The sequence below is a fragment of the Pteropus alecto genome, unplaced genomic scaffold (genome assembly GCF_000325575.1).
Source record: "Pteropus alecto unplaced genomic scaffold, ASM32557v1 scaffold131, whole genome shotgun sequence".
NCBI lineage: Eukaryota > Metazoa > Chordata > Mammalia > Chiroptera > Pteropodidae > Pteropus > Pteropus alecto.
Genome location: NW_006434709.1, coordinates 21,582,894 through 21,594,440, shown reverse-complemented (window position 1 = coordinate 21,594,440; position 11,547 = coordinate 21,582,894). Strand labels below are relative to the sequence as shown.

General features: G+C 39.4%; 1 protein-coding gene and 1 pseudogene across 2 annotated transcripts in view; both read right to left on the bottom strand.

The window, feature by feature from the left end:
• The window catches only part of LRPPRC (leucine rich pentatricopeptide repeat containing), a 92,251-nt gene extending 84,199 nt beyond the window's left edge, over nt 1-8,052 (bottom strand). For both annotated transcript variants that reach the window (XM_006909635.3, XM_025045076.1), the window contains exon 1: nt 7,841-8,052. In XM_006909635.3, coding sequence (XP_006909697.1) covers nt 7,841-7,989 — 149 coding nt within the window. In that variant the 5' untranslated portion in view covers nt 7,990-8,052. The remainder of the gene's footprint in view (nt 1-7,840) is intronic.
• Nucleotides 8,053-10,921: 2,869 nt separating this feature from the next.
• Nucleotides 10,922-11,040, bottom strand: LOC112478063 (annotated as a pseudogene).
• Nucleotides 11,041-11,547: the final 507 nt, after the last annotated feature.

The window sequence follows — 11,547 nt, the reverse complement described above, 5'->3', positions numbered from 1 at the left end:
AATGCCTTCAGGCATGTGTATTTTTTTTCTGACGTGTACATTTTTACCGATTACCAAAATAAATATTAATATAGCAATTTACATAGTAATAATCTTTAATAATAAAACTAGTGATTTCCTACCCTATGTCAATAACGTGGAAAACCAGTCACAAATTGAAGGATTAAGTATGTGATGTTACATTAAAGAAAGCTATCCTAGCAATTTCACCACAAAGTTATGTAAAACACAGAGGCAGTAACTGATACTAGACTAGAAATGCTACCACTAGGATCTGGGACAAATCACAACCACTCTGGCCACCAATGCTTTCACTTAAGTAAATAAACAGAATGGAATGAAAATAAAATAGAAAAAGTCAGGATACTAACTCAGACAACATCTTATCCTTGTAACTTTAATGAGCAGTACCTTGTAGATGGCTAGTTGATTTGTTTGTTAAATGAGCTAACCGTGTTAAATTATTACCTACAAACCACAGAAGATATACTCCTACATATATTTATCCCTTATTTTCAAAGGTCTGCTCTGGCCATTTACTTGGCTACTGGATCAGCTACTACTAAACTATGCCCTTGTTTGGTCAAGCGAACACAAAATACCATTACTTTTAAATCACCCAGAAAAATGTCAAGTTCAGGTGAGTGTGCAATAATATTGTTCAACAACAAAAGCTGACAAATATAAAAATTTCAAAATTGTAGTGAAGTATATCTGCCAAAGTTTTTCACAGAAACCAAATTTGATAAACTGTGAAAGAGCATAAAAAAAAAAAAAGCCTTTGCTAAAATGCAGTTTTTAAATGTAAGATCAAACAAACACAAATAAAATTCAGGCAGAAGACTGATAGCAATAAACCAGCACAGCATTCTGAACATTCATTCTAAAGCTAATTTTTCTTTCAAATAAATCATTAATGAATGCAGCTAAGTCTCATATAAGTGTATGAAGAATAGCTTGGCTTTCATTAGCTCAGTTCAAATATGAATCTACTATAAAACAAATTGGGGTGAGGGAAGGATTACATATTTAAACCAAAGGATTCTCCAGTGCTTCCCGACATGGCAGTGCTTTCTACATTTATTATTTGGCCCGAATTTATTTTTAAATTCACTTGAACACACCCTGAAAGAAACCAGAATTTCATGGCCTGGAGCAATAGTATGTTGTGATAGAAAGGACAAAAAAGAACAAGTCCAAGGGCGGGTGCATACAAGGTAGGTACCTATCTACCCATTGGGTCAGCACAAGCTGAAATGCACTGCCTCCAAATTCTGATGACTAAAAATTATGTAACCACATGAGAGAAATTATTGTTTTATCACCTCATCAAAGAGTCATAAATGGCTCAGAAGTTCCCTCCTGAGACTCCAGCACTCACTACTAATATTCAGGCTACCCATTTTTTTTCTCTGGCAAAATAAATAATAAATAAATAAAGTTACTTTTCTCATTTTTTAAAAAATTGGTGGTGGTGGTGTTCGACTCTTTAGTACAAAAAATAACGATTTTATAATTGAACATCTGTATTTCACAAAGGTTTATAAAGCAGGCTTCCGTGGGACTCCTTTTAAGCCTCTACCATTTTTTAATTAATACTTTACCTTTTCAAGGCATATTTTTAGGTTTACAGAAAAATTGTCCAGAAAATAGAGTTCCCATATACCCTCTTCCCTCTCCATTGTTACAAATGACCGATATTGATATAGTATTAACTAAAGTCTAGAGGTTATAACAGGGTTATAACCTGTGTGTTCATATCTATGGGCTTTGACAAATATATGACATGCTTCCAGAACCATACAAAACAGTTTCACTGTCCTAAAAAGGCCCTGTGCTCCACTTATTCATCCCTTACCCTTTCCTCCTGAACCCCTGGCAACCACTTTTTACTTGTCTCTATTGTTTTGTTTTGCCTTTTCCAGAATGTCATATAGTTGCCTCATACAATAAGTATGTAGCCTTTTTCAGACTGGCTTCCTTCACCTAGCAAACATTTAACATTTCTCCATGTCTTCTCGTGTGACTTGACAGCTTCTTTCTTACTAATGCAGTATTTACTTCACAAGGATATCAAAAAGATTAACTGAGATATGCAGTGTTTCCTAAAATATCACATTTCTGCTAGGGAAGATAATTTTAGATAGCATATAAATATTTTCCATTTTAGTAGGTCCGTTTATTTTAATAAATATTTAAAAATAACTACCATAGCAAGCTCTTTATTTTACTAGCATTCTTGCTTGAGACAAAATTACAAAAAAATGTCAGTTTAAACCTAAAAACAATGTCAAGAAAAATATTAAATATAAATGGTTTAGGTACTACTCCGATATGGCAAAAAAATGTGAAGGCAGTACACAAATGCCTAAAGTTCAGGCAACAATGAGAAAGTATACATAAAGGACCCAGCAATGTAAGTGTACTAAATATTAACTACATATTTACTACAGCCATTTTTTTTTTTTTAATGTATTAGCAGAAAGCATGAGATTTATTTTAAAAGCCCTATTCAAATCCAAACTACACTATTTAACAACTATGTGACTCTGGGAAAGGTCTTTAAGGAATTTTCTAAGCTCCTTCATCAGAAGAAAAAAACCTACCTTGTAAAGATCACATTAAAATAACAAATATAAGATTCCTAACAAAACAGTGCTCAACAAAGCTCATTATATAATGTACTTCAATAAACATCTGGTAGTTGATCTTTTTTTGTAGAGCCGTAGAGCTGTTATTCCTTTCCCTCTTTCCAGATGCCCCTCTATCTCAAGCACCTCCATTTCTCTCAACTATGACAGAAAGGGATGAAGAGTCAGTTAATGAGGTTGGGACCTATGATGTGACATGGAGAAAGATGTCTTTAGAATCTAATGAGAATGAGATGGACTAGATTATTCTAAAGATCCCTTCCAGAGTTCACATTCTGAGATCGTATCATACCCTTACTTACCTGTGATAGTCTTTAATTCCTAAATTTATAAGGTATCATGTATTGTCTTTTTAAAAAATGTTTTTATGCCCATAAGTAATCCCTTCAACACCTAAAACGCAGCAGCATATTCAAAACACTTCAGAAGAGGGAATCACAGTATCTGCCGTCAAATCTCAACTAGAGGTCCTGGATAAATTACTTCACCCTTCTAAGCCCCAGTTTCCTACTTTGTAATATCAACTCACAGAAGATGAAATGTATGTGTGATGTATTCATACTAACATTGTGAAAATGGTAAAGACCTAAACTATAAAAGTACTACTGTTGATACTAATCTCCAAATCTATTCTTCCTAATTTTGCTAACATCCTTATCAATTTCTTGTTCTCTCTCTCAAGAAGAAAAGGAAATCTCTCTTCTTCAGTTCTGCAGTTGAGGCCCTATTAGCCCTAATCTACAGTATCAATGATGTTCCTTAATTGGTCTGTCCATGTCCAGCCTCTTATCTCTTCATTAGTCTAAGTAAACTTTGTCCAAACGTGTACCTCTCAAAACCCTCCAACGGTTTCCAAGCATCAAGTAACCAACTTTCTAATCAATGTTGGTAGGTAGCTTCAAGAAATCAAATGACCTTTGTAGTTATCAACTTCCACAACATCCCACCTGTCCCATGTGGCCATACAGGATAAAAGTACAGCCTCCAAGTCTCTTCATTCTCTTCTCTTCCCCTAGAACACTCTGACTACTCATTACCATCTTCTTAAATTCAAGTGATCCTCTATCACAAAACAAATGTACTGAAATACCACAGTATATTTTCCTATGGATAGCACATATGTAATAGCTGTACATGTTCCTATCACAGCCCTCTGTAATTGATAAACTTATAAACACAGGAAGCAGAGGCTGAACTACAACCCCAAAGGACCCAACCAGGCTCTTAATATTTGTTAAGATTTTTTTTTTTTTTTTGGAGGGGTAAACAAAGGAAAGTTTTTCTTCCTTCCAACATTAGGAGAAGTTATATTGTTCTGACATAGGGCAATATGTGATCTTCACCTTTAAGTCAATCATCGATCTAGATCTACTTCCAAACTAATTTAGTTCAAAGCTTACCTTTCCTCTGAAGCACACAAATATTCTAAAAATTCTCATAAGAAATATATAGGCAGCATCCGATCCAGAAGTGTGAGAAAAAGAGCGTCTGCTCTTTCACTTTCCCAAAAGAGGATAGGGTAAGAGCTGGTTTTTAAGAAAACATTTGTTTAAAAAAAGAAAAAAAAAGTAATAAAATAGGAAAATGAAGAGTAAGCATAAAGAATATAAAAGTATATACTTGTTGGTGTTTCAATTTTGAAAACAATTTAATAAATTCTAATAATTTCACTCAATAATACTCATTTGTCCTCAGACAAGTCATTTTTGGAAATCAAATCAGGGTGAACTTGTGGAGATTAACTGCATTATATGAATGGGCGAAGTACCCCTTCAAACTTCTCTGCATCTCACAATATTCCTTTCTCAATGTCTAAGACTTTCATTGATATACTCAGCCCAAGGCAAACAAAAAATAAAACAAAGTTCTTGCTTTCAAGGTATTTACAGCCAGGTCTGGAGTGCTGGTGGGTACACATGTAATCAAGTTAATGGAAACTTCAGCGATTCAGGTTATGAGAAAAAGCACAAGAAAGGAGTGGTCAAATGGGAGAAGCAGTCAAGAAAGATTTAATAGAGAAGGGGAACATTTGATTAGGGGGAGGGGAAGACACATCTAAAAGTGAACATTATATTCAAAGGCAAGGAGTTGAGCAACATGGCCCATCAGAGCCTTACTAGTCAGCAGCAACACCTTTATCACCTGGAAGCTTGTTAAAAATGCAGAATCTCAGTCCTCTGCCCAGATCTACAAAATCAAAAGCTACATTTTTAACAAGATCCTCAAGGAATTCTTATGCTCATCATAGTTTCAGAAGCCCTGCTGACTTCGAAGTAGTAGTTTGGTATGGTTAGAATATAGGATGCCATGGGAAAAAACTCATAAGGCAGCTAGGCTTCAGAGGCATATCCAGATTATGAAGCACCTTATCCTGGAACTAATGGGAGCCACCACAATGTCTATTTGTAAGAAAAAGACATAATCAAATTACCAGGGAGACTAGGGAATGATGTGGAGGAGATTTATTCCAGATGAAGTAGATCTAACAGGTCTTAATCATTTGCGCAATCAATGCGGAAGGAACAAAAGGGGCAAGGAAGTGTCAATAAAATATGAATAAGAAATCTTGAGGAAGCAGATAAAAATAGCAACATTCACTAAAATGGGAAACAAAGGAGGAACAGATTTGGGAGGGAAGACGAGTCCAATATGAGATGTGATGGGTTTGAAGTACCTGTAGTTCAACCAGAGGAGGTGTCCAGTAGACAGTCTATATACAGGAGAAAAAATAATGCCATCATCAGATAGGCAGGTAGGGGCTGATGCCCTGAAAACAAAAGAAGTCAAAGAAAGAGAATGAAAAAAAATGAGGAAACAAAAGACGAAGGACAAAACCCCTAGGACATCAGCATTTAAGAGATGAACAGAGAAAAAAGGATGCAATAAAGCCAGTGAGAAAAATCCTAAAGAAAAACAAGAGTGGTGTCATTGATGCTAAGAAAAGGGTCTCGTGAAAGGGAAATGGAAGTAATATGCCAGAGGTCAAGGCCGTGAAAGTAGATCATCTCACGGATCTTATACATACATAAGTGACTAGGAGTTATATATATCAATGGCTCTCTCTGAGTGATAGAATTAAGGGTGATTTTTAGTTTATTGCTTTCCCCTTATTTTTGCAATTGTTCCTAAAGGCACATGAGTTTTATAATTTTAAAATATACAATAAAAAAAGACAATGATGGCTTGTGCAGTAGTGACTGCCGTGGGTAGAAGAGTGAGTGTGCAGTGATGAAATGAAGGAGATGGGAGTGCAGACAGGGAAGAGAGACTGGGAAGCATCTAGAGTAAGGCCAGAGTCTTGGAAAGGTTTTGTCTTTCAGGTAGGAAAGATCTTGGTATGCTTACAGGCTAAGGGGCAGGAGAGTACAGAAAAAGTGTTCGGATTCCAGGGGAAAAAAAAACAAAACTTCCTTATTACCTGCTATAACCTTACTACACAGTCAGAACAAAACTAAGTTCTGCTCTCATGCAATTCATTTTCTACTAAGAAAACAGAGAAAAGATAAATATCAGACAAGTGAGAGGTGCCATAATAAAACTAGAATAGAGTGGTTTTCTAGATTGAGTATTGAGGTAAGGCTTCCCTGAAGAGAGAGCATTTAAGTGGAGTCCTGAATGACAAGAAATAAGCTGTACAAAGAAAGGGGAAAGGCCTGTTACCTCTACTTTATAGATAACAAAACTGAGGATCAAATAGTTAGGTAAGATTACACGGCAAGTAAATGGAACCTAGGTCTGATGAACACCCAGAACTTTTTAATAATAATACCCTTTCTATTATTACATCGTGTTCCCTCTGTTGTTCCTCTCAATGCAACAGTGAAGATGAACGATAATATTGACCCTCCTCTGGCCTCACAGACTTAAGGACTAGAAAAATGAGAATAATTAGCACACCTTTTTCAAAGAAACTCTTTGAAAGCCAAGAGATATAGCACAAAAGCAGAGGCATGATTTCGGAAGGTTAACTATCGAGGCCTAATGAGAAAATCCAGGCAGGCTCCAAGTTACCAGTAGGCTACGTTCCAAAGATTTATAACTAAGTTGTTGAGAAGTCATAAAACATTTCCTCTATATAATTTTATGCAGAGGTTTTCAGGCTGGCCCACAAAGAACCATGTAATCATAGTTACTGCTATTATAGTAACTAATAAAGCACTTACTAGGTACTAGGCCTTAGGTTAAGTGCTTTACATACAATACTACCAACACTATTACTACTCCTATTTTATAAATAAGTAAACTGAGGCCTGGAGATGTTAAATAACTTGTCTAACGGCATTATGCATTATAGAGATCTGGCCTATTCCAGATCCTTAACTGTCTCCCAAAGCACCTTTAAACACCATTCTTTCAAAATCAGTTTTTCTGATTCTAAAATCTTGGCACCCATCTGCCCTTCTCAGAACACTATTCAAATTAACACTTTCATCAAACTTCTCTATCCCCTCTACCACCAAAGTCTATCCTAAATTTATATCCTGATAAATCTCAACCCATGAGGGCATTTATTTACACGTCTGACACTCACTGAGAATTTAACTTGCCTTTGCCTCCGCATATCTCCATGGAGTGCTTGCTTTGCGTGTGCTCACTTATTCATTCATTGATACAGAGCCTACTGTAACAATTCTCAACCAATACCACACCCTAGTAAATACTGGGAGGAAAACTCCAAGAAAATCTAGGGGAAAACTCAAACTAACATAATCAAACGTCCATCTCTGAGCTATCCCTAGCTCACACCAAATTCCCAAGCTATCCACCTCCCCCACCCCTCAAAAAAACACTCTCAAAATCTAAGTCCTAGCACCTAGTTTGTTACCGACCAACAATAATGCTTGCACGTGGGACAGCAAGCAAGCGGGTCAAACCTAAGGAAGAGTAAAACCTGACAGTCGCAGAAGCCTTCAAAGCCCCCTCAGCTTCATAGGCAGTAGGTAGCCTGAGGGAAGGATCCAGGCCGGAAGCAAGCAATGCCCCCGACCATGACCTTCTGAAGGCGACCAATCCAATCAGCCAAAAAACCCCAGGCGGGAGCTCGATCCGAAGCCCCAGGACGCTTAGCCCTGGCGCGGCGAAGAGGGCACAGAGAGGGCACATAAGAGGGACCCGTCCCCCAGCAGCCTCGAAGAACTCAGGGGACGTCCACACTGCAAGCGGGCTGAGGGAAGTGCCTGGGCACTCACCCGGCGACCGGCCCAGCGCGTGCGCTGGGGTGACACAGGGCGGCGTGCGGCCAGCCCGGGGCGCCAGCGAGGAGGCGCAGGGAGAGCGGGAGGCGCGGGGCCGCCCCAGCACGCAGGAGCCAGCCGGCGGGTCTCAGCAGGGCTGCCATGGTTCGGCTGTCCCCACTGCGGGTTCCACGTTCAGCGAGAAGGACAGGGGGAGCACGTGACTGAGAGGTCGCCCGGCGCGGGAGAGACCAAAGGCCGAGAGCCCCAGATGTAGGGGGAGGCAAGGGCTGTTTTAGTTTGGGAGAAGGAAAACCCTATTTATCTGAGGAGACATGAGCCCCATGCCACGTTTAAATTACAATGTGGTTGGATTTGTTATTTAAAGAATCTTCTCCTTTCGTCTTTTGTCCTTCATCTCAGCACAATAAGTCGCTCCACCCCTGCGCTTTTCAGTTGGTGGAGTCGGAAGAGGTCGACTCCACCCAAGTTAGCGCAGGGCCTTGCGGGGGGGCCAACCAGCGAGAACACTCGGGAACTCTCCGGAAGAGCCGACTATGAAGATCCCAGAGTGTGGAGCAGTTCTCTTCCGAGGGCGGATGTCGCCGCTGTTCAGCGGTTCCTACTCAGCGCCCAAGTTGCCGCGCTGATAGGGACGTTCCATAGCTCCCAGAAATGTGGGACAGAAAAAACGTTGAGGACCTTTGCACTGTGCTAGGGGCCTCTAAGGTTAAACATAGTGTGATTTGCATTACTGGGTCCAGTGGACAGTGTAAAGAAACACATAGGTCCAAACCTAAGTCCATAAGCAGTGCCTAGCTTTATGAAGTAGATGGGTTCTAACAGAGGTATAAGTTTTAAAGCTGGAACTGAACTCATTATCTTCCCCACCTACCGCGCTGCCCCTTCAGTAAATGCACCAGCATCAGAGGTAAGAACGATATGACTGAGTCTGGAGCTAAATCTGGGGATAAAACAGGAGGCCCTTTCCTTCACAGCGTTTACAGTCTGGAAAGGTTCCCTGTGCACACGTGGAAAGTCGGGAACGGCCTTCCCCTCGTTCTTCACTTAGCTGTATCCTACCCATTCCCAAGAGAATACTCAGCTTCTTTGGAAAGCCCTCCAAGGTAATTTCTTGTTTGGCTGTTTATCCCACTGGACATTGAGCTCCTTGAGAGCAGGGACTGTATGACCTTTTCTTGTAGCCCAAGCACATACTCAGTTCCAGGCATCCAGAAGGTTGCATTAAGTATTTACTGAATACATGTGTATTTTGAGATGATCTAGCTCATCTCTCCTTCAAGAGATGAGCAAAAAGGTGAAATGATCTACTCTGGGTTATACTATTAGGCATTAGGAATATAATTTATTCACTCATTCGACAATGATTTATTGAACACATATTTTGTGCCAGGCACTATTTGAAATGGGGGTACAGCAGAGAACAAAACAGACCAGGTCTGGACTCTGATTAAGCATTCCAAATTTTAGTTTGGGAAGATAGGTAAGAACTGTGTTGTAAAATAAATTCAGATAAAGGGATTGAGGGTGGAATGTTTAGCCCCTACAAAGAAGAGTAAGGAGGACAGTGTGGATGTGAGGAAAGAATAAGGCAGGGAGGGGACAGAAAGTGGGCATGGAGGCCTGAGGTAGTTGAGGGCCAAATCATGCAGGGACTGTAAGGACTTTTTTTTGTTCCGAAAGAGATGGGAAACCCCTGGAATGTTTGGTGTGTTGCCATGAGATGAATCGATTTTTGTGTATTTATTTAAATTAATTTATTTAAATTAGTTTCAAGTGTACAGTACATTGGTCAGACATCTATATAGTTTATAAAACAATCCCCCCAATTGCTCCCTCTCTCCCCTGGCCTTCCACCTAGCCATCATATTAATGCTAACTTCATTCCCTCTGCCATGCCCCCCAACCCCGTGACCAACTATCAAGTACTAATTTGTACTTTAACCCTTCACCCCATTCTCCCAGCCCCACAAACCCCCTCCTTTTTGTCAGTCACCAAATTGTCCACTATATTCATGAGTCTGTTTATGATTTCACTTATACGTGGAATCTAAGGAACAAAAGGAACAAACTAATCCATTTGCATTTTTAAAGGATCACTCTGGCTGCTGTTTAGAGTGGTGATTTTAAGGGTAAATAAAAGTTTAAAGGTAAACAAAAGTTGGAAGACCAGTAAGGAAGCGCTTACAACCATCCAGACTAGAGATGATAGTGGCTTGCATTAGGGTAGTGGCAGATGAGGTAATGAGAAAGGGTCACGTTCACTCTATTTAAATAGTAGAACCAAGAGGATTTACTGATGGATTGGCCGTGAAGTGTAAGTTAATGACTACAAATTTTCTGGCCTGAGTAATTTGAAAGGTGGAGATGGCACTGATTAAAATGGGGAAGACTGAGGGAAAACAGATTTAAAAGGTGAAAGCAAAAGTGATCTGTAATATTAAGCTCGAGGTGCCTATTAGATATCTAAATGTCAAGTTTGAGTAGGGGGTTGGCTATATGATATACAAGTTTGGAATTCAGAGTTAGAGATACATTTGGGAATCTACAGCCTATACCTAATATTTGAAGCCATGGGAATGGATGACAGCATCTAGGAAGAAAATATAGATAGACAAAAGGTGAGGTCCAAGGACTGAGGCTTGTGACATTTCAGTATTTAGAGAATATGAAGATGAAAATCCAGCACTAGAAACTAGGAAAGAATAGCCAGAGAGGTAGGAGGAGAACCAAGAGAAAGTGGTGTGGTCCCAAATAACAGAGAAAGAAGGCTTTCAAGGAGAGAGTTATCAACCACGTAAAATGCTGCTTTTAGTTCTAGTAAAATGAGCACTCAATATTGACCATAGGATTTGGCAACTCATTGGTCCCTAATGATGCTGAGAAGAGCCATCTTGATGACATATTGAGTCAAAAGATTGCTTTAAGTGAGTTTAACAGTACATGAAGGAAGGCGAAGTGGAGACAGGGAGTATAGACAAACCTTTTGTAAACTATACTGTGAAAGAGGGAGCAGTGAAAGGGGGTGGTACCTAGAAGGGGGTATGAAGTCAAGGGAAGTTAATTTTTTTTTAACACCTACAACACCCAGCATTCCTTGGTGGTCTCCCCTCCAAGTACTAACCAGGCCCGACCCTACTTAGCTTCCAAGATCATACGAGATCGGGCATGTTCAGGGTGGCATGTCTGTAGACTGGAAGTTAATTTTTTAAGATGGAAGAAATAACAGTGTGTTTGATGCTGATAAGAATTATCCACATTTAACTATTTAAGTTACTTTAAATTAAATTTTAAAAATTTAGTTCCTCAGTGATTAACCACATTTCAAGTACTCAATATCCACAAGTGGCTAGTAGCTACCATATTGGACAGCATAGACAGAGAACATTTCCATCATCGTAGAAAATTCTATTGGTCAGTGCTGCAGCAGGGAGTGAAAAACTGATAATGCACGAGAGAGAGAAAGAGTACACTGAGTAGGCAAGAGGAGATCGGATTCCATACAAAAGTAAAGGAGTTGACTTTAAACAAGAATCGACACAGTTCCAGCCATTGTCATAGACGGAAAGACAAGTTACAGATGTAACAAGGCTAATAGAAGTAGTAGTGAGAATAAATGGATGTTCTCTTCTAATTGCTTCATCCCTGAAACCCTTAATCTTCAACCAGCATTCTCTCTGTTACCATACCAGGCTTCCTCT